The 27,246-nt window shown below is 44.5% G+C and overlaps 1 protein-coding gene across 1 annotated transcript in view; it reads left to right on the forward strand.

Moving 5' to 3' along the window:
* Positions 1–27,246, forward strand: part of LOC130489032 (potassium voltage-gated channel subfamily KQT member 1-like) — a 319,184-nt gene that overhangs the window by 8,800 nt on the left and 283,138 nt on the right. The window contains exons 2-4 of the mRNA XM_056862736.1: positions 9,814–9,904; positions 17,627–17,753; positions 25,242–25,320. Of these exons, the coding sequence (XP_056718714.1) occupies positions 9,814–9,904; positions 17,627–17,753; positions 25,242–25,320 (297 nt within the window). The remainder of the gene's footprint in view (positions 1–9,813; positions 9,905–17,626; positions 17,754–25,241; positions 25,321–27,246) is intronic.

The raw sequence follows: 27,246 nt of genomic DNA on the forward strand, positions 1-27,246 counted from the left end.
TTGGCACTGAAAGTAGCACCTGTTAAGTATGTATGAGATCATGGAGAAAAAGTAACCTCTCCCAGCTGCAAAGAGGAGGCAGGTGCACAGGTGTGTGAAGAAAAGGTGGTTTTGAGTTTAGGAAGGATAGATGCTTATCAGTCATTATAATTCTGGCGCTCCTACCTCACCTGCCAGGATAGTGCACAACCCATGATCCTCTCAATACATCCTGGTAAAGTGTTGTGAAAGTAAGACACGTATTTTTCCAGCTCTGGCACCTGTGAATGTGTAGCCCAGAAAAATCTGTGTTAGAGATTGCACACACTGAAGCTGGAAAATACACGTTCCCTATTCACCCAAAGTGGGAGCTGCATGTATTGAGATAATTTTGCCTAGCGAGGTCTCCCAGTACACTAGTGTGGAAGTGCCAAAATCATAATGACTGAAAAAGGGTTCAGGCAGCCTTGCATATTTTTCCTGCAAAGATGGCCAGTAATTCCAGACTACTTCCCCCTGGCTTGGACAAAGACTTGTGACTTCTTACTCATTACAGCTGTTAACTAGCTTAGCATCATTTGTGAATGGTCTTGTATTTTTCTTGTTTAGATTTGAATTCTACATTAGGGCTGTTGAAAAGAAAATTCATTAAAATTCTGATTTGGCAAAAATTCAGCCCATTTTTATTCGGGAAATGCTGAAGTCCCAACTCCCCCTATTCGGATCCATGGAATTCGGCATGAAATTCAGCGTTTGCAAATAAATTCGGCCATTTAAAGCCATTAAAAACACATTTGCGGCTTTCCGCGGCTCTGGGGGGGATTTTTGGAGGTAGAGGTCCCAAACTTTCAGGGTAGCTTGGAGGGACCCTACTTGCAAGAACCCCCAAGTTTGGTGAAGATTGGGTCAGGGGGTCCCGAGTTATGGGGTCTGGAGGGGTCCCCCCACCCACCCATTGGAATGAATGGGAGAAGGCAATCCTTAATGTGCATCTAGAGAGCGGCAAATCCAAGGCAAAACCTCCCATTGTTGCGGACTGATAAAAGGCAGCGTTGTTTACAATTCGCTCCACTTTACCTTGGGAGCAAAGCCCCACCGCAGCTCTTACTTCCGAGTAAGCAGGCAGAGGATCAGGACTGCCCGCCCTTTCCTCTACATTTTGCTTCCTCCTGTCACTGCTTCCTCAGCTTCGGGGGCACCCAAAAACAATGAAGACTGGGGTCAGGGGGAGTTGAGGGAGGAGACAACGTGGCTGAGCTGTCACTGTCAGGGGAAAGGAGAAATCCTGAGCAGGGACACCCACGGGGGGCCGGGGGGAATAAGCAGGATGCTGCATTGTATGGCACACGACACCACTGGTGCATACACACATGCATGCCTGCTACACGCCATTCCCTCCCCCCCATTGCACAAAAGAAGGCAAAAGCTCGGATTCTACGGACACGGCCCATAGAGACAATCAACCCCCCTCCAAGCAGAACAGCCACACACCCCACAACAAGAAGACACAAATTCCAAATGAAGGAGAACAACGGGGCAGCCAGAGAGAGAGACTCACCGACCCACACTGACCTCCAGGCGAAGGTGGCAACCAGTGAAAACAGCAAAAAAGCACTAGCGCAGAGGCAGTCAACACCCCCCCCCAGCAGAACATTCCCCCCTTTGGCTTCCCACACACACACACACAGAATCTCCCCCCCCCCCACATACACGCACACAGGAAAAAAGTTATAGAGAAAAGCCCCAAACCTCCCATTGTTTCTCGTTGGCTATTTATGCATGGGAGGTTTTGCCTTGGGTTTGCAGATCTCTAGATGCACATTTCCCCCATCTGAAATCTCAAAACTCTGCAGGGGGGTTTATTGTTGAAATTTGGATGGGGGAAATGTGCATCTAGAGAGCGGCAAATCCAAGGCAGCCTGAGAGAGACTCACTGACCCACACTGACCTCCAGGCGAAGGTGGAAACCAGTGAAAACAGCAACAATCACACTCGCAAAGAGGAGATGAAGCTCCCCCACCAGGACAGGTAACCCCCCCTTTGGCTCCCCCCAACTCAGGAGAAGCCAGTCCGTGGCTTCTAAGAGCAGATGTAACACTAACAAGCAAGAAAAGCTTTCATACTACGCCAAAAGTGCATCCAACAACTCTCAAAGCGTAAGTAAACAGCATAACTAGCATGGGTAATGTATCTTTTCATTTCAACACAGCCAAAGTGCATCTTATAAGGCTACTAGCGTAAGAGCGACCTGCGCAAATTGCATATCTTCAGGATTGATAGATTTCATGCTGCTGGATTCAAATCTTCCACAGCAACAATTACACTCGCAAAGAGGAGATCAGCCCCTTCCCCCGGACAGGTAACCCCCCCCCAATCACACTCACAAAGAGGAGATCAAGCCCCCCCCCAGCAGAACAGCCCTCCCCCCCAACCAGAAGATACAAATTCCAAACGAAGGAGAAGAACGGGCCAGCCAGAGAGAGACTCACTGACATGGGATGTACTAAAATGAATGACAGGCTAGCCCATTAGAAACAACAGGAGCTGCTGCTCAGCCCATTGGAAACAATAGGAGCCAGCCAGAGAGAGACTCACTGACCCACAGTTAACTCCACACGAAGCTGGCAACCGGTGAAAACAGCAGAAAGCACAGTCCCACACAGAGGCAATCAACCCCCCCCCCCAGCAGAACATACCCCCCTTTGGCTCCCGCCACAGAATCTCCCCCCCCACATACACACACACAGGAAAAAAGTTATAGAGAAAACCCCCCAAATGGGTCAAACTGTGGATGTCTTCTTTTCCAGCAGAAGCAGGAGTCAGGAGGAGTCAGCTCAGCTCAGGATCTCTCACGATCAGCACAGGAGCAGCACAGGAGCAGAGCAATGGAAGGAATACAGACTCTCACACACAGACTCTCTGGCCATTTATGCACGGGAGGTTTTGCCTTGGATTTGCCACTCTCTAGATGCACATTTTCCCCATCCAAATTCTCAAAACTCTGTATGGGAGCTTATTGTTGAGTTTTGAGAATTTGGATGAGGAAAATGTGTATCTAGAGAGTGGCAAATCCAAGGCAAAACCTCCAGTGCATAAATGGCCTCTCTCTCTCTCCCCCCCCCCCGGGCCGCACAGCAACCCGGGACCCACACACACGGGGATCTCTCTCACACACAGACACACACTTTCCCCCCCCCGGGCTGTGCAGCAACCCAGGACCACCCCCCCCCCCACGGGGATCTCTCTCACACACAGAGAGACACACTCTCTCTCCCCCCGTTCTGCGCAGCGGCCGGGCTCACTCACTCATCCACGACTGATTGGCCAGAAGAAGATTCAGCTTGGCCACCTATTGGCCGTGGGAGAATGCTGATTCAGGGGCACCAAAGTTGTACGAATTTATCCGGTGTCCGCCCTAACTCGCCAAGTTCGGCTCGTCGTTTCCCCACCTTTTTTTACTTCGGTTCTATCCAAACTAGAAACTGCCAAATCAGGGAAAATTCGGCTGTTTTTCATGTCGGATGGAACCGAATCCACAGTCCTATTCTACATTCCTGCAGTTCGTACATTTCATGGCTTCTTGACCCTATTGTTTCTTTGCTTTCCTAACCCTACATAAATGTCTGCATAGTGAGGATCTGCTCACAGCATCTGAAGAAGTGAGCTGTTCTAGCCCACGAAAATTAACACTGGAATAAAATTTTGTTCGTTTAGAACTTGCCAGAAGACTCCAGTTTACATTCACTGCAACCGACTAGTAGGGCTGCCTCTCTTGGATTTCTATGGTATGTTAATCGAAGTTCCAAAGTTAGAATTAGGGCCATCACTAGGATACAGTGACAGGTACAGACTCCCAGGCACAGCTGTTTGGGGGGGGGGGGCACTGCGCAGGGCTAACAGAAGAGGCTTGTTCCAGTGCTACCTTGTTAGGAGACCAGGTTCAGATCCCCACGCTTCCATGGAAACTCGCTGTGTGACCTTGGGCCAGTCACAAACTCTCGGCCTAACCTACCTCACAGGTAGGATTGCTGGCTCCAAGTTGGACAACACCAAGAGATTTTGGGAGTGGGGCTTAAGGAGGGCGTGTTTGGGGAGGGGAGGGACTTCAATGGGGTATAACACCATAGAGTCCACCTTCCAAAGAGGCCATTTTCTCCAGGTAAGCTGATCTTTGTTGCCTGGAGATCAGTTGTAATAGTGGGAGATCCCCAGCCACCACCTGGGGGTTGGCAACCCTACTCACAGGGTTGTTGTGAGGAGGGGAGTATGATGTTATAACCTGATTTCGGCCCCTGTTGGAGAGAAAAGTGGGGTATAAATATCTAAGTAAAATTTAACTCGAGCGTTAAATAGACTGCATAAATTGTTTTCACAGCTGCTATACAGTGAAGTCAAACATCACTGCAAATGTTGAATGGTTTTGACCCACCATTGAGGCTGTACGTTGATAGTTTTTATAAAGGCACAAAGAAGACAACCTAGTTGTATTTGCCCAGAGGCTAACATTTTGAAACTGGAATACACATTAAACTTTGGAAAACAAATGCCTGAGGAAAAACAAAAAACAAAACAAAAGCCACCTACAATTTATATATGGAAAACCTTACAATGAATGTAGCGACATTTTGTCATGGAAAAAGTAAGAGGGTTTCTAGCACACTCATGGGGCAAGAACAACAGTGCAATCCCAAGCAGCGTTGCACCTTCCTATGGCTATTTACTTCAATGTGCTTAGAAGGGTGTAACAGCACTTAGGACTGCATTGTTAAGGGACATAGATAGATGCTGCCTGCTTAATGTAACAGTTATCTTGGTTAGTGACACTGAAAGCATTTCACAAGTAAATTAGCATGGTATTACATTCAGTGTTATCATTTGCTCGTGTTAGAGCCCTGCTTACTTAACATTTTTATCTGTTGGGCAGAACATAATTGAAATTGCAACATGAATTCTCAGAAACGCTATTTTTAGGCTGAAACGTGGTTTCAAATATACTCCCCCAACAAACCCAATTTGTGACTAGGAGCACATATCTTCATGCATTTGTTAAAGCATTATCAGATATAGAATATAATATTAATATATCCTATGTCAAAATGATGTATATTATCAGTTAATAATTCCAAACTTAATAAATTGAGAAAATTATAATATACAAATTATACTAAATTTATACACCAAATTCCACCAACCAAAGTTAATATTTGTTAATATCCACTATACTGACTAAATTTCACTTGATTTCTGGATCTTTGTTAGCTTTTTGATGTACAGAAAACATTACCAGCTCCATGCTTTTTACAACAATTTTTGTTTTGAAAGAAAAAGATGTGACATTTTTGGACTAACAATTAACAAAGAACAAATCTAGTGGCAACTATTAAATTTAATTCCAGATATTTGTAAGTTTTTGCTACTTTCCATGAGGAAAGTGCAAACAGACGTTTTTAGGTAATTTTGTCTGATTTAAAGACAGAAATAAAGATCTCTTTGTGAACAAGTAATCACATACCTCTGTTAGAATTTCACAAGTGGGGGATGAGCGAGGACTTACAGGGGGATCTCATTTTCCCATTCCTTCTCTCCCTTGTGCTTTTTTTCTTTGCCTTCTCCTGGTAGGGCCTGCGGCATTTATAGAGTTGCCTGTTCCCTCTTTGCCCCCGGTGGGAGGGATTTGGGGCAGAGCTTGAGGAGGGTGGGGTTTGGGGAGGGGAGGGACTTCAATGCCATAGAGTCCAATTGCCAAAGTGGCCATTTTCTCCAGGTGAACTGATCTCTATCGGCTGGAGATCAGTTGAAATAGCAGGAAATCTCCAGCTAGTACCTGGAGGTTAGTAACAAAAACTAGCAACACCACTGTGTACAACGAGTAGTCAAACCAATTCTGACATAGTAGGCTATCAAAAATGCATGGCTACACACTACATGAACAATATGTATATAATGCAAACACACAAATGAACAAAGAACATACAAAATGTGGAGCCAGAGGTTTTGTATGTTCTTTGTTCATTTGTGTGTTGCATTATATACATATTGTTCATTTAGTGTGTAGCTGTGTATTTTTGATAGCCTGCTGTGTCAGAATTGGTTTGACTGCCTGGAGTTTGGCAACCCTAGGCATGTAGAATCAAAGCATTTAGGATCAAAACATTTAGGATCAAAGCAGATGAATAGGGTTGCCAACTTCAGGTAGTAGCTGGAGATCTCCCGCTATTACAACTGATCTCCAGCCAATAGAGATCAGTTCACCTGGAGAAAATGGCAGCTTTGGCAATTGGGCATTATGGCATTGAAGTCCCTCCCCTCCCTAAACCCTCCCCTCCTCAGGCTCCACCCCAAAAACCTTCCGCTGGTGGCAAAGAGGGACCTGACAACCGTACTGATTAAATCCATGATCAAATCTCCCAATGATTTTTAAAGGGCAGATGCAAACATGCAGGATCCTAGTTTGGTTAAGGGGTGTAGTGTAGGTGACCCCACACACACACACACACACACACACACATGTTCTGATCAGTCTTTTAAAGGAAAAAAAAAGATGGGCAAAAACAGGGTGGGTTTTCCAAAAAAAAAAAAATCTTTAAAGGCTAATAATACTGCAGAAGGGATCCATTTTAGATTAATGAAACTATGCAGAAGAGGAATAGTTAAACCACTTCCCTTTTGTGTCACAGCCCAATCCAAATCAAATCATGTGTGGCTACAATTATTCTTTAAAAATCATTGGAGAGATGTATACAACACAATGTACATGACATAATAACTGTGCACACGCCACCAAAATACTACCAGCTGTTTCAAAAAATTCACAGCTGCTGTAGAGTAAGACTGGTCTGATGTTGTTAGTTTGTGTTTGGGATAATGTTTGGATTTTCTGGGAGGCTTAGCTTCAGCAGTGCCTCCATCACCATATGTGAATAACATGTACCACTTTGCTAGTGAGTCATGTGGGCTGCGCTGGCCTTTGTCCGATCTCAGCTGAACCAGTTAGGTCATCCCATGCCCTCCCGTACTAGTCTGAAGTTCCTTTCCAGTGAACTTGCTGGGGAGCTCTAGCAGGTCACTTTACTTCATGTGTGTCATTCTTCCAAAGAGAGGGCTTTGAATCTGGTGTCAGTGAGGTAAGTGGTTCTAAACAGCCTCGTGTTAAAAAAAATGGATCACTTTCTCATGACGGCTGGAGTGAGGTGATTGTCAGCATTCTGCCAGAGGCAAATGAGATTATTCAGGTCATTCACTAATCCAGAAGCACACTGTTTCTGTGATGTTTGGATGATTTGCTGGTAACACACGCACCTTCTGCTTCACTGCTGAAATGCTCACATGGTTATTACATCACTTAGAAAAGCGGTAGCTGGGCTGCTAGGTGTTGTATTTTAGTACGCTGGATCCATCGTACTTGTGGGACTGCCTCTCCCAATGTATGTGTGTTAAGTGCCGTCAAGTCGCTTCCAACTCATGGTGACCCTATGAATCAATGTCCTCCAAGACGTCCTATCTTTAACAGCCTTGCTCAGGTCTTGCAAATTGAGGGCTGTGGCTTCCTTTATAGAGTCAGTCCCCCTCTTGATGGGTCTGCCTCTTTTTGGACTGCCTTCAACTTTTCCTAGCATGATTGTCTTTTCCAGTGACTCTTGTTTTCTCATAATGCGACCAAAGTATGATAGCCTCAGTTTAGTCATTTTAACTTCTAGAGTCAGTTCATGCTTAATTTGATCTATAACCCACCGATTTTATTTTGGGCAGTCCACAATATTTGTTAACACTTTCCTCCAAAACCACATTTCAAAGGAATCTACTTTCTTCCTGTCAGCTTTCTTCATTGTCCAGCTTTCACACCAAGTTTATGGTCCTAGTAGTAATAGGGAATACGATGGGATGAATGAACTTGATCTAGGTTGCCAGTGACACACCCTCACACTTAAGAATCTTTTCTAGCTTCTTCATGGCTGCTCTTCCCAGTCTCAATCTCCTGATTTCTTGGCTGCAGTCTCCCTTTTGGTTGATGATGGAGCCAAGGAATAAACAGTCTTGAACCATTTCAGTTTCCTCATTGTCAACCTTAAAGTTGAGTAATTCTCCTGTAGTCATACCTTTCATCTTCCTGATGTTCAGCTGTAGTCCTGCTTTGGCACTTGCTCTTTTATCTTTCAGCAGTAGTTGTTTCTCCCGATACACCCTCCAAAGAACATTACATTTAACTGGTAACAACTTACTGGTGGTCCCTGGTCCAAGAAGTGTCTGGCTGTCCTCAGCCAGAGTTGTTTCAGCTCTGGCTTCGGTAGGGTTGCCAGGTCTACCTTCTCCTCCAGCGGGAGGTTTTTGGGGTGGAGCTGGGGCAGGGATCGCGTATGCGTGGCTGCGTTGACATGATCACATCACTTCCGGTTTATACCCAGAAGTGCCGCAATGTAACAGGCCTGTTACCACTCAAACCCAGATCCCTTCTTCTGAGCTGGCCAATGAATTGGGGGGAAATTGCCCGCCAGTCCAGTCAACCTAGCAATCCTAGGCTCCGGCCTGGTGGAACTCTCTGTCAAATGAGACCTGGGTAGGGTTGCCAGGTCCTTCTTTGCCACCGGCAGGAGGTTTTTGTGGCGGAGCCTAAGGAGGACAGGGTTTGGGGACGGGAGGGATTTCAATGCCATAGAGTCCAATTGCCAACGCGGCCATTTTCTCCAGGTGAACTGATCTCTATTGGCTGGAGATCAGCTATAATAGCAGGAGATCTCCAGCTATTACCTGTAAATCAGAGATATTCCACCAGGCCTATGGTTGAGGACAGCGACTGTTTTTCATCTTTGCAGGCCTCCCTAACACTACCCTCATCCCTGTAGTTGTTCCCTTGTACCTTTTCTGCTCCTGTCCCTTCCCTTCCCCTTTTTCTCCCCCCCCCTTTATTTTTTTACTTGATTGGTTATTCTTGAGTGGTCATCTCTAGAATCATAATTAAGGTTTAAAAGTGCCATCTGGAATTTTAAAGTAATAACGTTTTAAGTACAAATTATATAGTGCGGCATTTTAATTTTACTGTATTTATGGTTGTTAGCCGTCCTAAGCCTGACTGCGGTTGAGGAGGGGTGGGATAGAAACTGAAGAATAAATATATACAATTAAAACTGATTTGGGTAACAGTGGCAATTTGATGGTCTTTAAGCATTCAGTCTGAAAGCAAAAGTACCTGGAGGTTGGCAACCCTAGCGGGGGAGAGGGGAGGAGAGGGACTGTCCCTTTCTCTGGCCCTACATAACCTGCCACTGGCAGGAGGTTTTGGGGGTGGAGCCTGAAGAGGGCAGAGTTTGGGGAGAGACTTCAATGCCATAGGGTCCAATTGCCAAAACAGCCATTTTCTCCAGGGGAACTGATCTCTATTGGCTGGAGATCAGTTGTAATAGCAGGAGATCTCCAGCTAGTACTTGGAGGTTGGCAACCCTATTTTGTTCTGAAGTTAGCTTTGAACGTAAACAACAATTCAAGAGCAAATGGAATTCAACCTGCAAGCTTAACAATTGGTCCTCAGTTGGAGATAACTATCTCTGTTTTTTTTTTTTTAATTGAAGGCATTTGTGGTGAATAGCATACATATTTTATTATCAACATTTTTGAATCGCGCTCCTCTTAAATTAGGTACTATGTTAACAATGACAACATGTTTGTGTTTAAAAATATATATTTAATTTATTGCTCATAGAACCCCAACTTTGTTTCTGTTCTTAGCATAGAGGAAGGCTGCAGCCTGCAAATATCCTATTAGACGAAATACAATCTTGTAGTGAAAAACTAAAGTTTTTGGCCACGTCATTGAAAACATGCTCTCTTTTGGTCTTACAGATTTCTATTGGTGCTGGTTTGTTTAATTTTCAGTGTTCTATCTACTATAGAACATTACTCAGAATTTGCCACTGGGACACTTTTTTGGATGGTAAGTAATTTAACTTAAAATATTGCATGAAATGTCAGCATTTTGTTATAAAAACTGAACAAGCCAAATTCCAAGTGAAAACTTGCAAGGTACCCTTAAGCTGCAAACTTACCTTTTGAGCAAACATTGAGGGGTCTGGGCTGCATGGCTAACACATGAGAACACCACATAGCGTGTAACTGGGCTAGATGTTTCTAACCAGCATGAAGAGCATTGGACTCTAACCTGGTGAACCGGGTTGGTTTCCCCACTCCTACACATGAAGCCAGCTGGATGACCTTGGGCTAGTCACAGCTCTCTTAGAGCTCTCTCAGCCCCACCTACCTCACAAGGTGTCTGTTGTGGGAAGGGGAAGGATATGGTAAGCCAGTTTGATTCTCCTTAAAAGGTAGAGAAATTCTGCATATAAAAACCAACGCTGCTGCTGCTTCTAGCAGTGGTCCCTAGCTGCTGATACCTTTTTCTGGTGCCCTCCAAGTGTTTTTAGGATGGGGAAAGGTAGGGCTTTTTTCCAGCGAGGCTTCTGATTGACTATTGGAGATTTGACTATTGGAATTTGGCTCAGGACTGCAGTGTGTGTGGGGCAGGGGCTCCTGCTTCTCCCCACAGTTTTTCTGAGCTGTGTGGTGGAGACAGTTGGGAATGGTGTTACATGACATCATATCCAGCAGAAAAACCCGGTGAGGATTCCTAGAGTGTCAGACTGAAATGGTGACATACTCCATTTTTGGGGTGCTGTAAATGACGTTGCGGGACACTATTCCCTCCTCCCTGTTTGTTCCTGCTGTGTGTTAGAACAGCAGCAAGGGGTGGGTGGAAAGGGCGGCCCAACTGTGGTCCCAAGATGAATTGGGCCCCCACAGAGAGAAGTTAACGGAGCTTGGAAACAGTTGTGTGAGCTGTAAGCTGTCTGGTGGAGGATTTTTCTTCTCAGGAATAAAAAGGAACATACTTTTGGGTTTTGGGATCAGGACAGGATCCAGAACCAGTTATATAGGAAAGATTCCTCTAAGGTTTATAGAGTGATTCTTAAGAGTTTAATGGGAAACTCTATCCCTGTTGAATTGGGTGATCCCAGTCCAGTTAGAGAAACTGGTGAAGCGTGCTAATGTTCCTAATTCTTACAACTAAAGAACCACTGTTAAAAAAAAAGTTTAAGAAACAAGCCAGTGACTGCCAAGATAAATCACTCTCAGTAGAAAATAAAGATTCAGACATTTGTACGAGAAGCACCTTGATACATTTGGAAGTACATATCGCTTGAGCTTAACCATCTCAAACTTCTCATTTCTGTTATTCTGATAACATCCACATTTCCTGTCATTAAAGATTTGCTAACCTGACTTTTCAGTTTCACAAAAAGAGACAAGTAAAACTATTTTTAAGTTGTGTTTTCAAAAAGCCTCTCGAGTGCCAAATATTTCTGACCATTGAAGTGTTCAAAATAACCCTCTCCATCATACTTGTGTTCCTGAACAGTAAATCGAAAGTGATCCTTTTACAGATTTTACAGAGGAATTCTGTCACAGAGGGCAAACCCTGGTCACTAGAATTATAATAGGGGCTATGCTTTTTGTGGGGAGAGGGAGGTTAGGGAAGGAGGTAATCTCATGGGGGAAGTGTCTATTTACTCCCCCTTGTTTTCAAGGTACCTCTGTTGTTTTCTGTCTCTCTTGTTCTTCCAGTTTTCCTGCCTCTTACTTTTTTTCTTTCAATTTCCTTTTCTGCCTGTCTGTCTCAAATGCTGTTTATTCCCATTTTCCCTTTCCTTTTTCTGTTACACTTTCTATAACTAAAATTGTGGGGGCAGGAAATGTGCCAAACACTGCTTATGCAGTAAGGGGCGGGGGAAGCTTAGAATAAACCCTAGAAGGGGCATGCACCAGTTAGCAGTGCACAGCCTTGGCATGAATGTTTGAGGGAAAGAAAACTCAACACCAGGTAGAGTTGTATTTTGAGGCATTAAGAGCTCCTGTTTGTTAAATCTCCTCTCTGCTGAACTTTAAAACCTGTAGTAGTAAAGAAAATACAGTTGTAGGCTAATATTAACACAATTACAATTTTTCTTATGTAACAAATCCAACTGTTTATGTAGAGCACTATTGTGTACACTATTATGTTACACTATTGCTTCATAGTGCAACAAGGCATACACTCATAAGTTTATGCAAAATAAATTTTTCAAAACTTTTTTCAAAATTCAGTCAACAGACAAAAATCTTGTACATAGTGTTTTCTTCATAAAGTATAGATATTGTCCATAAGAATGGTGGGGTAGAACAAGATGCCGGTAACAAAGCCTGTTTCAAATCTTCTTCCGCCACCCCAGAAGGACAAATTCGTTTCTTGTGTCTGGATATATTCTCAGAACACTTTAAATAATAGTTGCATTCAGCGCCTGGATATTTTTCTCAGAACGCTCTTAGCTGTTGACATAAGCATTTAATTAATAATAATCATAAGTCATACATTGTCTTAATTTCATAAATAAAATGAAGTCTTATACTCACACAATGACATCTATTTTCAAGCACAGTAACTTGTGAGGTATGGACCTGACAAGAATCCTTTCTTGTTCTCAGTCAATTGGTACAATGGTAGAAAAGGGCAAGAGTCCAGTAGCACCTTAAATGTAAGCAATACAATTAAATACACAGTGGAAACGATCCCAGGTGCAATACAATTACAGAAAGGGGGTGAAATCATTTGCCATATTTAACCCTTTAGGGGTTACACAACCAAAAAGATGCACAAAACGTGCTTCCTGCTGACTTAAAATACTTTCAATATTAGACCTTTGATATTTTTTAGGTATTACTTGCCACACCGCAAAGAATTTGAGATCATTTTCAGAATGTTTATTTTTTATCCAGTGCTTAACAACGGGCGCTTCCATCACGTGGTTTTTTATTCTTGAGCGATGTTCACCAATTCTTAATTTTAAAGGGTGTGACGTTTTCCCAACGTAAATATTTTTGCATGGACAAATTATAAGATATATCACGTTTGAAGACATACATTTGGTGAAATGACGCAGCTCAGATTTAAAGCCGGTATCCTCCCGAGTAAAGCTTTTCACTGGGAGGGAAAAGCAACAAACTGCGCATGAACCACAGCGGTGGTGGCCAACCGCCCCTGTTGTGGGTGGAGTTATCTGAAAATCAGTATGTATGAGCATGTCTCTTAAAGAGACCGTTCTTTTTAACCCAATTAAGGGTGGCTCTGTACATCCCGCAATGCCTTGGACTATGTGCCAGTGTTTATAAATTACACGTTTGATTTTATTAGCAAGAGGTGTATAATTCAAAGAGGCTGTTAGTTTGCTTTTTGCACGTTTTTTAAAGCTCTGCTGAACTTTAAAACCTGAGCATGTCACTTCTGACTTGTTGAAAGCTATTAGCAGGTATAATGAATATTTAAGTGAGGCATACGTTTCCTCACGCATTGCTTTGCCTCTTGGATTCCTGCTGGTGCTGTCAGTGATACCACATTTCTGTGGCAGATGTGCTGAGGAAGCATCTCCTTTCAAGGATTTGGAACACCTTTCAGGAGTCTGGCAGTAGATCAATAGCGTGGAACAGGGCTGGTTCCAGGTCCCCCCCCCCCGGCAAAGAGTCCCCAGGGTCCCCGTTCCCTCTGCCCACCACCAGGCACACATACCCACCTTCCCTTCCACCCACTTGCATGCCTCCTACCTGCTTATATGTCCTTCCCTTGTCTGCTCATAGTCATAAGCACTTCCATTGCCCATGCTCACAGCTGCCTGCAGACCTTTACCCAGTGGCATCGGCAGTGCATGCAGCATGAAGCATGGGAGATGGAGTGCTTGCAAGTGGGCAAAGATACTTGGCAGAAGTGGGCCCTGCCAGAACCCTGGGACTCTGGCAGCTGCCCCACCTCTGGGCATGCTGATGCCGGCCCTGACATGGAAGCTGCTAGGGGTGTGCAAAAAAAGAAAGAAAATCTGGTAAAATTCGGGTTCGGGTTTATTGGGCCCAATATTTTTCAGGAAACCCGAAATAAGCTGAATTCCCATACTGGTAAATATGGGAATTCGGTTTATTTTCTGGTTTCCTGAAATTTTTTTGGCCCTGGGGGGCATTTTTTGTGGTAGAGCCACCATACTTGCAGGGTAACTTTTCTATCAGCTGACTTCCGCAGGATTGCATCTTTTTAGCTGATTGAAAAGTTATCATGATAGGAAACAAAGGGGATTTTTGCGAAGCTCCTGTGGGGGTATTTTGGGGGGCTAGCTTTCAGGGACTGTCCTTGCACGAACCCCAAAGTTTGGTGAAGATTGGGTCAGGGGGTCTGGTGTTTTGGGCTCTGGAGAGGTCGCCCCTCTCTCCTCCATAGGCAAGCATTAGCCGATTAACGAACAAAGAGAGAATCTGACTCTTACCTTCCTGCTTGTGTATGGAAGTGGGAGGGGGTGACCTCTTCCAGACCCCATAACTTTGGACCTCCTTACCCAGTCTTCACCAAACTTGGAGGTTCTTGCAAGGAGAGTCCCTGCAAGCTACCCTGCAAGGGTGGGGGCTCTACCTCAAAAAATGTCTCCTGAGGAGCTTTGCAAAACCTGGGGAGAACTTGAAAAAGCCAGAAAATTACCTGTTTTTTTGGGGGGATGGCCAATTCGGCTTCCCCCCCAGGTTTTGGAATTTGGTAAACCCAAACCTGAAATCAGTTCCCCTGGAGAAAATGGTCACTTTGGCAATTGGACTCTATGGCATTGAAGTTTCCCCTCCCCAAACCCCTCCCTCCTCAGGCTCCACCCCAAAAACCTCCCGCCGGTGGTGAAGAGGGACCTGGCAACCCTATCGCTTTCCCTTTGCCTAATGAAGGGTTTTGGGGCCAGCCCCTTTGGAGACTCCATCCCTCTGGAACTCCCAAGGGATCTGAGCAATTCCTGTGGGGAACGGCTGCCTCATCCCAGCTGTGACGCTTCTGGTTTCCTCACCCTTGGCTCCAGACTGCTTTCCAGATTATTGTCAGGCTGTTAAAAGGCCAGTCCCAAGTCCAGCAGTGGAGCAACAATCTTTACCTCAGAGGCTTTGCCTCTGTGGTATGTGGGTACTGAGGGTGGGTCCCCAGGTCCCCTCAGAGTCAGGGAGCCCCTGGGGTTGCTCAGGTCCCCGACAAACTTTATTGCTTTTTTTTAATATTTTGTGACCATTCCTAGGATGTGGCTCTTTCTTGATGCTCTGAACACCAAACAGCAGAGCACTGCTTCCCTTCGTCCTTCATTCAAGACGGGAAATGTTGCTTAATGTGTTTTGTTGTTGTTGCAGTCCTATAGTAAACCCAACTGTAGCCATTGTAAGCTTAAACATGGCTTAGCTTTTTGAAAAAAGGGATTTCATGCTCAAATGACTGACGCATCCTATTTGAGAAGCCGTTTCAGTGTAGAAAGGCTTTCGTTTTCATCATTAATAATGTCTGAGAAGAATTTTCCGATGGAAATACTGGCTGGGCTGATGCTTGAAAGTTCAAAGTAGCAACTTGACAAACCTTCAGTGGTATGTCTAAATAACAGTGGGAAATGTCCAGAAAACATAAAATAACATCATTTTTCTTTATTCTCTTTACATCCCACTTCACTAACATTTTCTTACACTTAAAAAAACAAGAACTAACTAACAAACAAAAAACCTGGTGCCCAATTCTAGGTTTGCTTGTCCATCAAGACCATCTTTTTTGCAGGGTGTCAGGAGAAGGGCCTTTAGCTCAGTGGTAGAGTAGATGGAGCAGCTGGGCTGCTTGCAGTTGTAAGTTATGAAGATCGTATTTCAATAGTTTTGATAGCCTTTGACTGAGTTGTGCCTGGAGGAAGCAGGCTGACAGCAAACAAGCCGATGGTCACGTGTAAAACCCTTTCTGGCCTGGGACCAGAATACCAAAAGGATCACCTTCTTTGGCATGTTCTTGCCTGCTAGTTGAAATCAGTTATATTCTGTTGTAGGTGGCCCCACCATCTAGGGTCAGACGGGTGAGCACCAGAGAAAAGGCCTTTTGGGTCATGGTGCCCAAACATCAGAACTTCCTCCTAGGGAGGTCTGTTGACCTTCAAGTGCTGACCTAAGACAGTTTTATTCTCCTGAGCATTAGGTTTATGTTCCTAATGATCATGGTCCTTTCCATTCTGCTCATTATGAGAGTTTTAGCTGTTGTTCTAACTGGGCTTGTCGTTTGACTTGTGCTGGAAGAAGCAGCCTTTTTGAAGCAGCACTGAAGAAAATGTCAAACATTCAGTGAACAAACAGAAAACTGGAAACCAGAGGATATGGAAGAAAATGTGTATGTATTTTTGGTGAAATGAATAGGGTATAGCTTGACACAGTTCATTAATTCATTCATTCTTTCTCCCCAGTGGGAACCCAAAGTGGCTTACTTTGTTCATCTCTCCTCCACTTTATCCTCACAACAATCCTGTGAGGTAGGTTAGGCTGAAAGAGTATAACTTCCCCAAGGCCACCCAGCAAGGCCACCCAGGACCTGCTCCGACACTCTAACCACTGCACCGCACTGGCTGTTATTAAAGCTGAATACTTTTAAGAAGGGAGAGTATATACAGCAAATCCTTCCACATAGGTAAATTCAGAACTGCCTTTGTAAAAAAAATCTCTTAAATGGTGAGACTATTTGAAATTTTTGGCTTTTCTACTAAGAGAGCCATCCAGCATCTTCATTGCAGTGCTTTAGGGATGTTATCAAATGTGGTGAATATACTGTTTCGATTTGAAAATTCCATTTTCTTCCTGCTCAGGATGAAACTGCAGTTGACTTTTTCCCATAACCGTATGAACGAAATTCAATAGTAATGTAACTCTTTTGTATCGGTAGTGTATAAACAGCACAAAAATGATGTTGGAATAGCACTGACTGGTGTACTGTATTAGTGGTATTAAAACGGCATAGAGAGGTGTACAAGAAATGGCCAAATTGGAATGCTATCAATGAAAAGTGGGCAAAAATGAGAAGGCTCACAACAATAACATGAAAACAAAAAGAAATGAAGGAGAGCAGATCTCTTCAGTGCTTTTCACTGATCCCCTGAGTGGTCTTTCTGGTTCTTCATTTGTCAGTCCTGGGGAGGATACATTTCCAAGCTGTCTCTGTGGCAGTTTTTTTCAGAGCAAAACATGGGTCCTTGGACTATCATCCTCTATTCCTGCCTGCAATTTTTTCTTATTCCAACACAAGCGAAAGGGCCAGTGACCTTTTAAAAATAAAATAAATGAAAGCAGAACATTCAGGGAAGGGGCCTGGAATCTCTCTAAGGGGGCCCAGTTTCCACAAACCCCCTGTGCTTTGGGCACCTTGAAATTTCAAAGTGCTGACTCAGTTCTTGTTGGTCAAGCTCAACGTTGAATAATGCTTGATTCAGGTGCTGAGAAGGGGCTTCCCCCTTGGCCAAGTCCAGCTTCCTGCTAGGATGAGTTAACAACCTGTGAGATCCTTGGTTTGCTCAGCTACAGACTCTCCACTAATGATTCTTGAGTACACAGGGGCATTTCCCCCCAAATATTTTGTATTGGGGGAAGGGGTGGTATGTGCTTGGAATAAATTGATCCTACTTTCTCATAAAGATGGTGGGAAAGTACTCGTTCCAGAAACTGATGTTGTTGTCTCTTTCTCTTGTAACTTGGAGGCAAAAGTACATAGACTGATAGTCTTTGGTGTTTGCACCCCCCCCCCTCAAATCTTCTTTTTAAATTTCAGGAAATTGTCTTGGTGGTATTCTTTGGTGCTGAATACGTGGTGAGACTCTGGTCGGCAGGTTGCAGAAGCAAATACGTTGGTATTAAGGGAAGGGTACGTTTTGCTAGGAAGCCCATATCAATAATAGGTAAGATTTTTTTGAAGGCTTCTTCTTTCTTGACATTGAATGACATCTTCCCTTGTTCATGAACTTTCTTGGTGGCCCTAAGCAAGCCTTGATTCTCTCTATTCTGTATCCCACATATCCCTGTAAAAAGGTAAACGTGCAAGTACTGGGTCATTAGTGACCCATGGGGTGAAGTCACATCATGATGTTTACTAAGCAGACTATGTTTACGGGGTGGTTTGCCATTGCCTTTGCCAGCCCCCTACACTTTACCCCCAGGAAGCTGAGTACTCATTTTACCGACCTCAAAAGGTTGATAAGCTGAGTCAGCCTTGAGCCAGCTACCTGAAACAGACTTCCGTCAGGATCAAATTCAGGTCGTGAGCAGAGCTTTGACCGCAGTACTGCAGCTTACCACTCTGTGCCATAGGGCTGCTGTAGTATAGGAATAAGCATACTGACCTGACTCCAAGGATGTTGTAATTAGCTCTGAGATGTACACACATAAATGCTAAAAATTAAAATATGGTAACAATCCAATGGATGGGATGTTCTACTTGTTATTATCCAGAAAAACAGTGGCTATGCCACCCCAACACTGTAATAACGTCAAAATGCAAAAGTATGTGGCTAAGGGAGATATCCTCATAAATTTAATTTATCATGTACAAAACTTTATGACTACCTATATATATACTGACTAAAATACATCCAAGGTTACAATCAATAATTCTACTGGCATAGAATCAAGAGTCCTTATGCAGTTCCTGAGCTTGTTCTTCCATGTGTGGAAGCGATGCAACACTTCAGCGATGCAACACTTGATTCTATTTACTGATCAGTTAATAAATAAAGCTGTAAATCATCTCTTCAGTATCGGTAGAAAAATAGCTATAAATCTTCAGTCCTAGTTGGTAAATACAGACTGGTTGCCAGATCCTAATCCCGTTTCGTAAAAATCTTATTCAGAACTTCACATTTGTCTTATTTGTCCAGAATAATATAGAATCTGACAAACTCCTCATTCCATTTGGATGTATTTTAGTCAGTATATATAGGTAGTCATAAAGTTTTGTACATGATAAATCAAATTTAAATTAATGAGGCTGTGTCCCTCAGCCACATACTTTTGCAAGTGTAAAGTATTTAATGCAGTGATGCTCAGTGGCTCAGGAGCCACCTGTGGCTCTTCTGAGCACTAATCTCCACTGTGACACCTGTTCCATATTTCAGGGAAGTGAACAAGGCCCTTGCCTGGTGGGGCTTGTGGCTGACAGGTGGTTCCCACCTGGAAACAGCCAGCCACTGTGGGAGGAATGTATAAGCAGTGAGGCTCTTTGGGGTGCACTCCTCACACCACACTGCAAATATGGCTCTCTGTGAGCCAGGGGCTGAGTGCCACTGGCTTAATGTGACATTTGGATGCAGGCTTAGATGGAGCATGTGTATGGTCTGAAAAGAATCTAAAATAGAAGTGTTGAAGCAACATTGTCTATTCACAATGCAATTATGGGCAAGGTTTGGCCAAAGCACATGAGGCTGTATTCCCATTGACCTGGATGCGATGGACGACATCCTAACATAGGGCCTGCCATTTCCCTGTTTTGCAGTGTAAGTATTTATGTGTGGGTAAATGGAAATAATGAACAAATGCATTCTTAAAGCTGACAGTTGCTTTAGTTTGGGTAGTTGCGGTGCTTTAAGATATAATATCTGACTTTTTGTCTTGAAACGCTGGCGTGTATCTAACAACACATCAGCAGGTTTCCTTTCCAAGCAAGCGGATGCAAGGATCATTAGGGCATTTTGAGCACATACCATGTGCCGCTTTGACAGTGCATTCTCTAACTGCATCTAAAATTGCATCTAAAACTGCATCTAAAATTGTTGCACAAACATACATGTGGACTTGCATTCTGTTGCTAGTGCTATGCCTGCTCCCTTCTGAAACTGCCCTACCGCTATGGCCATTTTCAGAGGCTCTGCTTTGGATGTCCCTGCCTTCTGAGATTAAGCAGGTGGCAACTTGGGAGAGGGACTTCTTGGTCATGGCACCAAAGCTCCGGAACTCTTTTGTCTGGGAGATTCGGCAGTGGGTGAAGACTTTTTTGTTTTGTTTGGCATTCCCTCAGTGATCCCTCCTTCCCAATCAATTTTTAATTGCTGTTTTTCTGTCTTGGGCTTTTTATGCGTGGCTGTTTTCCTCGCGGTCCCACCCCGACTACTTCAGGGCTTTGTTTTGATTATGCTTGCATTTTCTGACCGCTAGAGGTCGCCTCGCTCTTCCCGTGCATTTCTGGAAAACGCGGGAGAAACCCGCAGAGAGAGCGCGGCGACCCCTGAAGGTTGGGAAATGCATGCATAAGTAGTCGAGGGGCGACCGCAAGGGAAACAGCCATGCATAAAAGTCCTTGGATGTATTTTAACTCTGTTTTTAATTGTTTTCATGATATGTGTATGTTTTTTTGGGGGGGTGCTTTTAATGGTTTTAAAATGTGATTTTATCATGTACACTTGAAATTGTTAGCTGCCTTGGTTGCCTGTGTGAGGGCAGAAAGACAGGATATAAATTTCGTAAATAAATAAAGCAGAAATAGGTAATTGGATACAATGAGGTTTTCCATGTGTAACACGATACCACATCCTTAAAGAAATGCTTCCCCTAATGTACACTATATGATACACACTGATAACCTAGTGGATAACATTGGCTGGTTTTATACTTAAGCACTTATATAGTGTTTTTGAGTTTTCAAAATGATTCACATGCATTGTTCTGTAGTAATCCTAAGGTAGGTCACTTTTCCATTCATATTGTGCATGTGAAGCTGAGGCAGAGGCAGTGGCATAACTAAGACCAGGTAGTGAGTTCATGGCAAAGACGAAATTTGAACCGAGGACTTCCAGTTTCATACCTCAGTCTCTTAGTTGATATGCAACACCGCCTCTCCAGTTACACTAGTTATTTCTGAGACATTACTGCCACTTTATACCTGAATCTCTGAAAATACACACAGAGAGCCAGCGTGGTGTAGTGGTTAAGAGCGGTGGTTTGGAGTGGTGGACTCTGATCTGGAGAACCGGGTTTGATTCCCCACTCCTCCACATGAGTGGTGGACGCTAATCTGGTGAACTGGATTTGTTTCTCCATTCCTACACACCAAGCCATCTAGGTAACCTTGGGCAAGTCACACTCTCATCAGCCTCACTCACCTCACAGGGTGTCTGTTGTGGGGAGGGGAAGGGAAGGTGATTGTAAGCTGGTTTGACTCTCCCTTAAGTGGTAGAGAAAGTCGGCATATAAAAACCAACTCTTCTTCTTCTTCTCTTGGCCAGGTTTCCTTGACTCTGCAGGATAAAAATATTATAAAATACGTGCCATAATGTTATAGCTACGCCAAAAACTTATATTGGTTTTTATACCAGTTTAACTGTCATGGCTTTTCCATGGTAGACTATTTGCTTTACATGCAGAAGGTTCCAGGCTCAATCCCCAGCATTTCCAGCTATAAGGAACAGGTGGTAGGTGATGTGAAAGACCTCTACCTAAGACCCTGGAGAGCCACTGCCAGTCAGAGTAGACAAGACTGACTTTGATAGATCAGTCGTCTGACTCAACATAAGGCAGCTTCAAAGAATCCTGGGTACTGTAGTTTGATGACAGGGTTGAGAATTCTCTGTTAGAGATTCTTCACCACTCTCACAGAACTATATTTCTCTGGGTTCTATGGGGAGAGAGATGATGGAATTGCTAGTTTAAATCTGATGTGGATATGCCCCTAGGGATTAGTCAGCTTTCTGTTCCTATTCTGCAAGTGAGTGGAATCTGTCATGTGGGCCCACAACTGTAGCCAAAGCAGTATAATGGGCATTTACTTATTAATTAAAATATTTATATCCTGCCTTGGACGTGGAATGGTATAGTATAACCTGATCTTGGAAGCTAAGCTTGGTCATTACTTGGAAGGGAGACCTCCAAGAAAGATTCTGCAGAGGAAGGCAATAGCAAACCACCGCTGCTTAATCACTTTCCTTGAAACCCCCACCAGGGGTTGCTATAAGTTGGCTGTGACTTGACAGCACTTTACACATACACATCCTGCCTTAGAAAACCACAAATTAAAAACATATAGAATAAAATAAAACCCCGAGTAATCCCCCTCCCACTAAAAGATACCTGCAGTCTATACTCCATTAAAAGCCCTGGCAGATGGAATGGTCTCGCAGTGCTTCCTAAATGTTTTTAGAGGCAGCACCTTCCCTTGTCTCTTCAGGGAGCCCGTTCTACAGAAGAAGAGGTAGAATAGAACAGGCAAACCTTTTTAGTGTGATGACCCACAAGTCCAAATTTACTTGGTATGGTGCGGTGGTGGTGGAAAGCGCCATCAAGTCACAGCTGACTTATGGCGACCCCGTAGGGTTTTCAAGGCAAGAGATGTTCAGAGATGGTTTTCCATTGCCTGCCTGTTGTGGGCTGAGAAAGTTCTGTGACTGGCCCAAGCAGGCATCATGTGGAGGAGTGAGGAATCAAACCTGGTTGTCCAGATTAGAGTTTGCCACTCTTAACCATTTCACTAGGGCTATCGATTTGGTTCGTCCTGAACCAAAAAACTGCCGAATTTCCCCCGATTCGGCGGATTCCAGTTCGGGATGAACCGAATTCCAAAAAGGGCGGGAAAAGGGGGGTAGGGCTGTTGAAAAAAAAATTCAGTACAGTTCGACTTCGGCAAAATTCGGCCCTTTTAAATTCGGGCCATGCCGAAGTCCGAACTCCCCCGCTTCAGATCCGCGAAATTTGGCGCGAGATCCAGAGTTCGGGGGGAAATTTTGCCCCCCTGTGCACCTTTACGGGGCTTCCCTGAAGGCGCTCAGCGGGCCCTTTAAACAGATCTGCGCCTAACAGCTGGGAGGTGCAGATCTGTTTTCCCCCCGCACGCCTTCACGGGGCTTCCCTGAAGGCGCGCGCGGGGGGGGGGGGGAGAAACAGATCTGCGCCTAACAGCTGTAAGGCACAGATCTGTTTAAAGGCCCCCCCCCCGCTCCTTCAGGGAAGCCCCGTGAAGGCGCATGGGGGGCCAAATTTTCCCCCGAACTCCGGACCTTGCGCCGAATTTCACGGATCCAAAGCGGGGGAATTCGTACTTCGGCACGGCCCGAATTTAAAAGGGCCGAATTTTGCTGAAGCCGAACTGTACCGATTTTTTCCCAACAGCCCTACACTTCACCACGCTGACTCAAAAAACAAAAAAACAAAACCAGAACTTTCACAAATCAATAAAATTGCAGAGGCGTGGGCCCCACTTTCACAAGTTTTGTGACCCACAGATTGGGAAACACTGCTTTAGTTGATGCACGTCAGGCTACCCTAGGTGAGGGGCAATTAGCAATTGGCAACCTGAGGACCACAACTAGTTCATGGGGAGATATGTGGGAAAAGATGATGTGGTTCTTTGGCCATGAAGCGAGAATGGGCTTAGGGAGAAAACCACAAATAGATAAGTATGCACAGGACCAGGTTTTGATTTGGGATTGAGGCAGACATTAAACTCGCTGTAAAACAGCATCCACAAAACTCATGGAAAATGCTAGAGGAGAGTGAGATGACTTCTAAAGTTCGGACAATATAAGCAAAATGAAAATGAAGCCCCGAAGTACTCAGGGCTTGGCAGTGATAGAAACAACCCATGCATAAAAGGCCATTAATCCTTGCCCACACTTCCTGGAAAGAAGACAAGACTCAAGTATAGTTTAAGCCTAGGTTTCTGAAGTGTTTAATACTAATATATGTATAGGTTTTATGGTTATGTTTTATATGTTATGTTGTTAGTTGCCTTGAGCCCAGCTTCGGCTGAGGATTGAGGGCGGGGTAAAAATCAAAATAAATAAATAATTGTATATAACTGTGCTTTTGTTAGCCGCTCTGAGCCTGACCTTGTCAGAAAAGGATGGGATGGAAATCAAATAATCAAATATGGGCGGGATAGAAATCAAATAAATAAATAAATAAATAAACTGAAGTCTGGTCTGCAGAAACTTATTAATATACCTATTAACCCCTGTCCCGCCCCATCCATAATGAGTAGTCTATTAGAGATAAATGCATATGTGCAACTCCACTCTTGCTCCAGACTTGGCACACCCAATGCTGCCATACCTTACCTTTCATTGCATCCATTCAATTTTGTGCCAAGAGGTGCCAAGTTCCACCTCTTTCCTCCCATGCCATGTGGCAGGTAGGGTTCAGCTGGTGTTGCCCAGCACCAAGGGAACCTCCTCCCTAAACTTCCCTGGCTGTTGCAGGCAGTAAGCAGCTGGCTGGGGCAAGCCCTCGGTATTAGATGCCTCAGAATACTTGCCAGATTTCCCTACCTGTATTACAGCAACCCAGTGTCCCCACCAACCTACCTAGCAGCTCACCAGTCTTATAACCCAATCTAGTTAACTAAGCCATCCCAGATAAGGCAGCAGGTGAAAACCGACTCATGTCCAAACAAATCGGATGAACCCACCCCCCAAATTCTTGCTTGGACCTTCAGCCACCAGCTAATCCTGTAGATCCTGTAGGGTGGAAAGGCGTGGAATGCCAGTCGAAAGGGCCTGGAAGTGAGAGGCAGAGCCTCATTAAATGCTCATCCATTAGCCAAGACAGATGAGGCACCCAATGGCCATCTGTTCCCATGTACACCTTGTTCCTTCAAAAGGAGGCATGGCCAAATCCAGCCCCCACTCACATTTGGCATAGGGCAGGGCCTCTCAGATAGGATTGCCAACCTCCAGGTAGTAGCTGGAGATCTTCTGCTATTACAACTGATCTCCAGCCGATAGAGATCAGTTCACCCTGAGAACATGGCTGCTGTGGCAATTAGACTCTATGGCATTGAAGTCCCTTCCCTCCCCAAACCTTTCCCTCAGGCTTTGCCCCCCAAACCTCCCAGTGGTGACAAAGAGTGACCTGGCAACCCTACTCACAGGGGCTGAACGAGACTTGGGCCACTTCCATTTTTTGAAGCTCCCAGTGGGGCAGGGGGCTGGGCACAGCTTGGCTCCCTGCTTCACTGCAAATGATGACAGAGGAGGATATTCATTTCGTTGTGTCTGGGTAATGGGGCACAAGTTTAAAGCTGTATGTAGTGGTGTAGTGGTTAAGAATGGTGAACTCTAATCTGGTGAACCGGGTTGGTTTCCCCACTACACATGAAGCCTGCTGGGTGACCTTGGGCCAGTCACAGTTCTCTCCGAACTCTCTTAGCCCCACCTACCTCACAAGGTGTCTGTTGTGGGGAGAGGAATGGAAGGCGATTGTAAGCCGGTTTGAGACTCCTTAAAGGTAGAGAAAGTTGAGGTATAAAAACCAACTCTTCTTCTTCCTCCTCTTCTCTTATAATTGGACTAAACATTAATGGGCTGAAACAACAACCTCCCTGAAAACAGAAAATTTCCTAGAACTTTACCCTTCCTTTTTTTTGATTTACAAGTGAGCTAACCATTTTAATATCCATTTGTCAACAGATCTCATTGTTGTGATAGCCTCAATTATAGTTCTGAGTGTAGGATCGAATGGACAGGTGTTTGCCACATCTGCAATAAGGTATGTAGCAAAGAGTTCTATGTTTGCTACCATCATGGTAGAAAATTAAACAACCAGATGCTGCTAATTTGTATGAATTAATATCTGCAGATGCTTGTTATCCCCTTACCTTTACACACACAAAAAGTTGTCTGTGCCATTTTATTACATTACCCACCAGGAATTCTGTGCTCTTTAGATTCTCTCCTCAATATGGTGTTCTGGTGACTAAACGTTATTCTGCTGCCTCAAGTTGACTCCTCAGGGGGGCATGGCTGTATAATAGGTCGTTTATGCATGGGCACTTTCACTCATGTTCACCCTCAGTCTGTCTCGGTTGTTCCTTGGAGTTATGCATGAGTTTTCCATCCATTAGAGGTGACCTTGCTGTCAGCCCTCACAAATCCCGTGACTTCCCATTCCTCTGTTAACCCAATTCTTCCCTCTCCCCTGCGCTCAGCCTGCTTGAAATCCCTGTGCATAAGGCAAAGCATGGGAAACAGAAGCTTGGTTTCTCTCACAGCAAGTAAACAGCCAATTACAAAGCAGCATGTCAAGAGGTGGTGATTCAAATACTTCCTGCTTCTTCAGAGCTCTTTCTGAGCAGAAGCAAAGTTTTTTAAAACCAAGGCTTGGATTTCTCCCCCCACCCTTTGAAATTGCTCTTTTTTTTTGTCTTTTCTTCTTAAAATGCTTTTTAATGCAGCAGTTGGGTTTTGAGAGGGAATTTTCTCTCAAAGTAAGCTCTACAAAGTAAGCCAATTACAAAGCAGCATTTAAGGGGGCAGAGACTTGATTCGAGCTTGCTACTTTTCCTCCCGCAATTTAGACCCATTATTGCGAGTCCTATCCTCTGCTGCCAAGAGGAACAGCTCCCTGCCCTCCTCTAAGTGACAGCCCTTCAAATACTTCAAGAGAGCAATCGTGTCCCCCCTCAACCTCCTCTTCTCCAGACTAAACATTCCCAACTCTCAGTGGCTGGGGAGCCATGGGTGACTCTTTGACATGCCACCTGTGGCTTTTCTGGGTACTATTCCCCAATGTGGCACCTGCCCCATGTTTCAGGAAAGTGAGCAAGGCCATTACCCGGTGGGGCTTGTGGTTGACGAGCGGCTCTCATCTGGAAAAAGCCATTGCCAGAGTAGCCGGTAAGCTGCGAGCCTCTTTCAGGTTCAGGGATGGTAATTGCAGTTGTGGCTCGTCTCAAGCTGCGGACTGAGTACCACTGGGTTAGTCAAACCAGGACTGCGGAGATGTCTATTCAGTCCCTGACTTAGCATGTTGCTGTTCACAACATAGCCATGGGATGGCAGATCTCATGTGACTGCAGCCAATGGGCTGTTGTGGTGTCAGCTAAGAATGAGAAGAATTATACACTCACTGGGCATCCTTGGGCACCTTATACTTTCTTTTAGTCTCGTCTCCCTCAGAGGGTTGTTGTGAGGATAAAATGGTGAGGATAAAATGGAGAGGGAGACAACAACGCTTTGTTTTAACTGGCTTTGTTTTAACTGGCTTTGTTTTACCAGTCTGAACTGTAAGCTGCCTTGAGCAGGTCATTGGAGCGGTGGCATAGTCCCCCCCACACCCAATAAATAAATACTGAACTCCTTTGTGGAACTGTGGAGAAAATGTGATTGGTAAAGCAAATTATCTCTGGACTGGATCTGTCCTGCATGCTGCCATTTGACTATGCCTGATCTATACCAGAGGTTCCCAAACTGTGCTCCAAGGAGCACTTGGTGCTCTGCAAAGCATCCCCTAGTGCTCTGTGAAGAGATTGGAAAGAAAAATACTACTGTCATTTGGTTTAGTATATAGGTGCTAGATGAAAATTAGTGCTCCGTGATGAATTTCTCTCCTGAAAAGTGCTCCATGATTCAAACAGTTTGGGAACCTCTGATCTATACCATTTGATTTATGGGATTAAAACTGGTGAAGTACCAA

The sequence above is a fragment of the Euleptes europaea genome, chromosome 17 (genome assembly GCF_029931775.1).
Source record: "Euleptes europaea isolate rEulEur1 chromosome 17, rEulEur1.hap1, whole genome shotgun sequence".
In the NCBI taxonomy this organism is placed as follows: Eukaryota; Metazoa; Chordata; class Lepidosauria; order Squamata; family Sphaerodactylidae; genus Euleptes; species Euleptes europaea.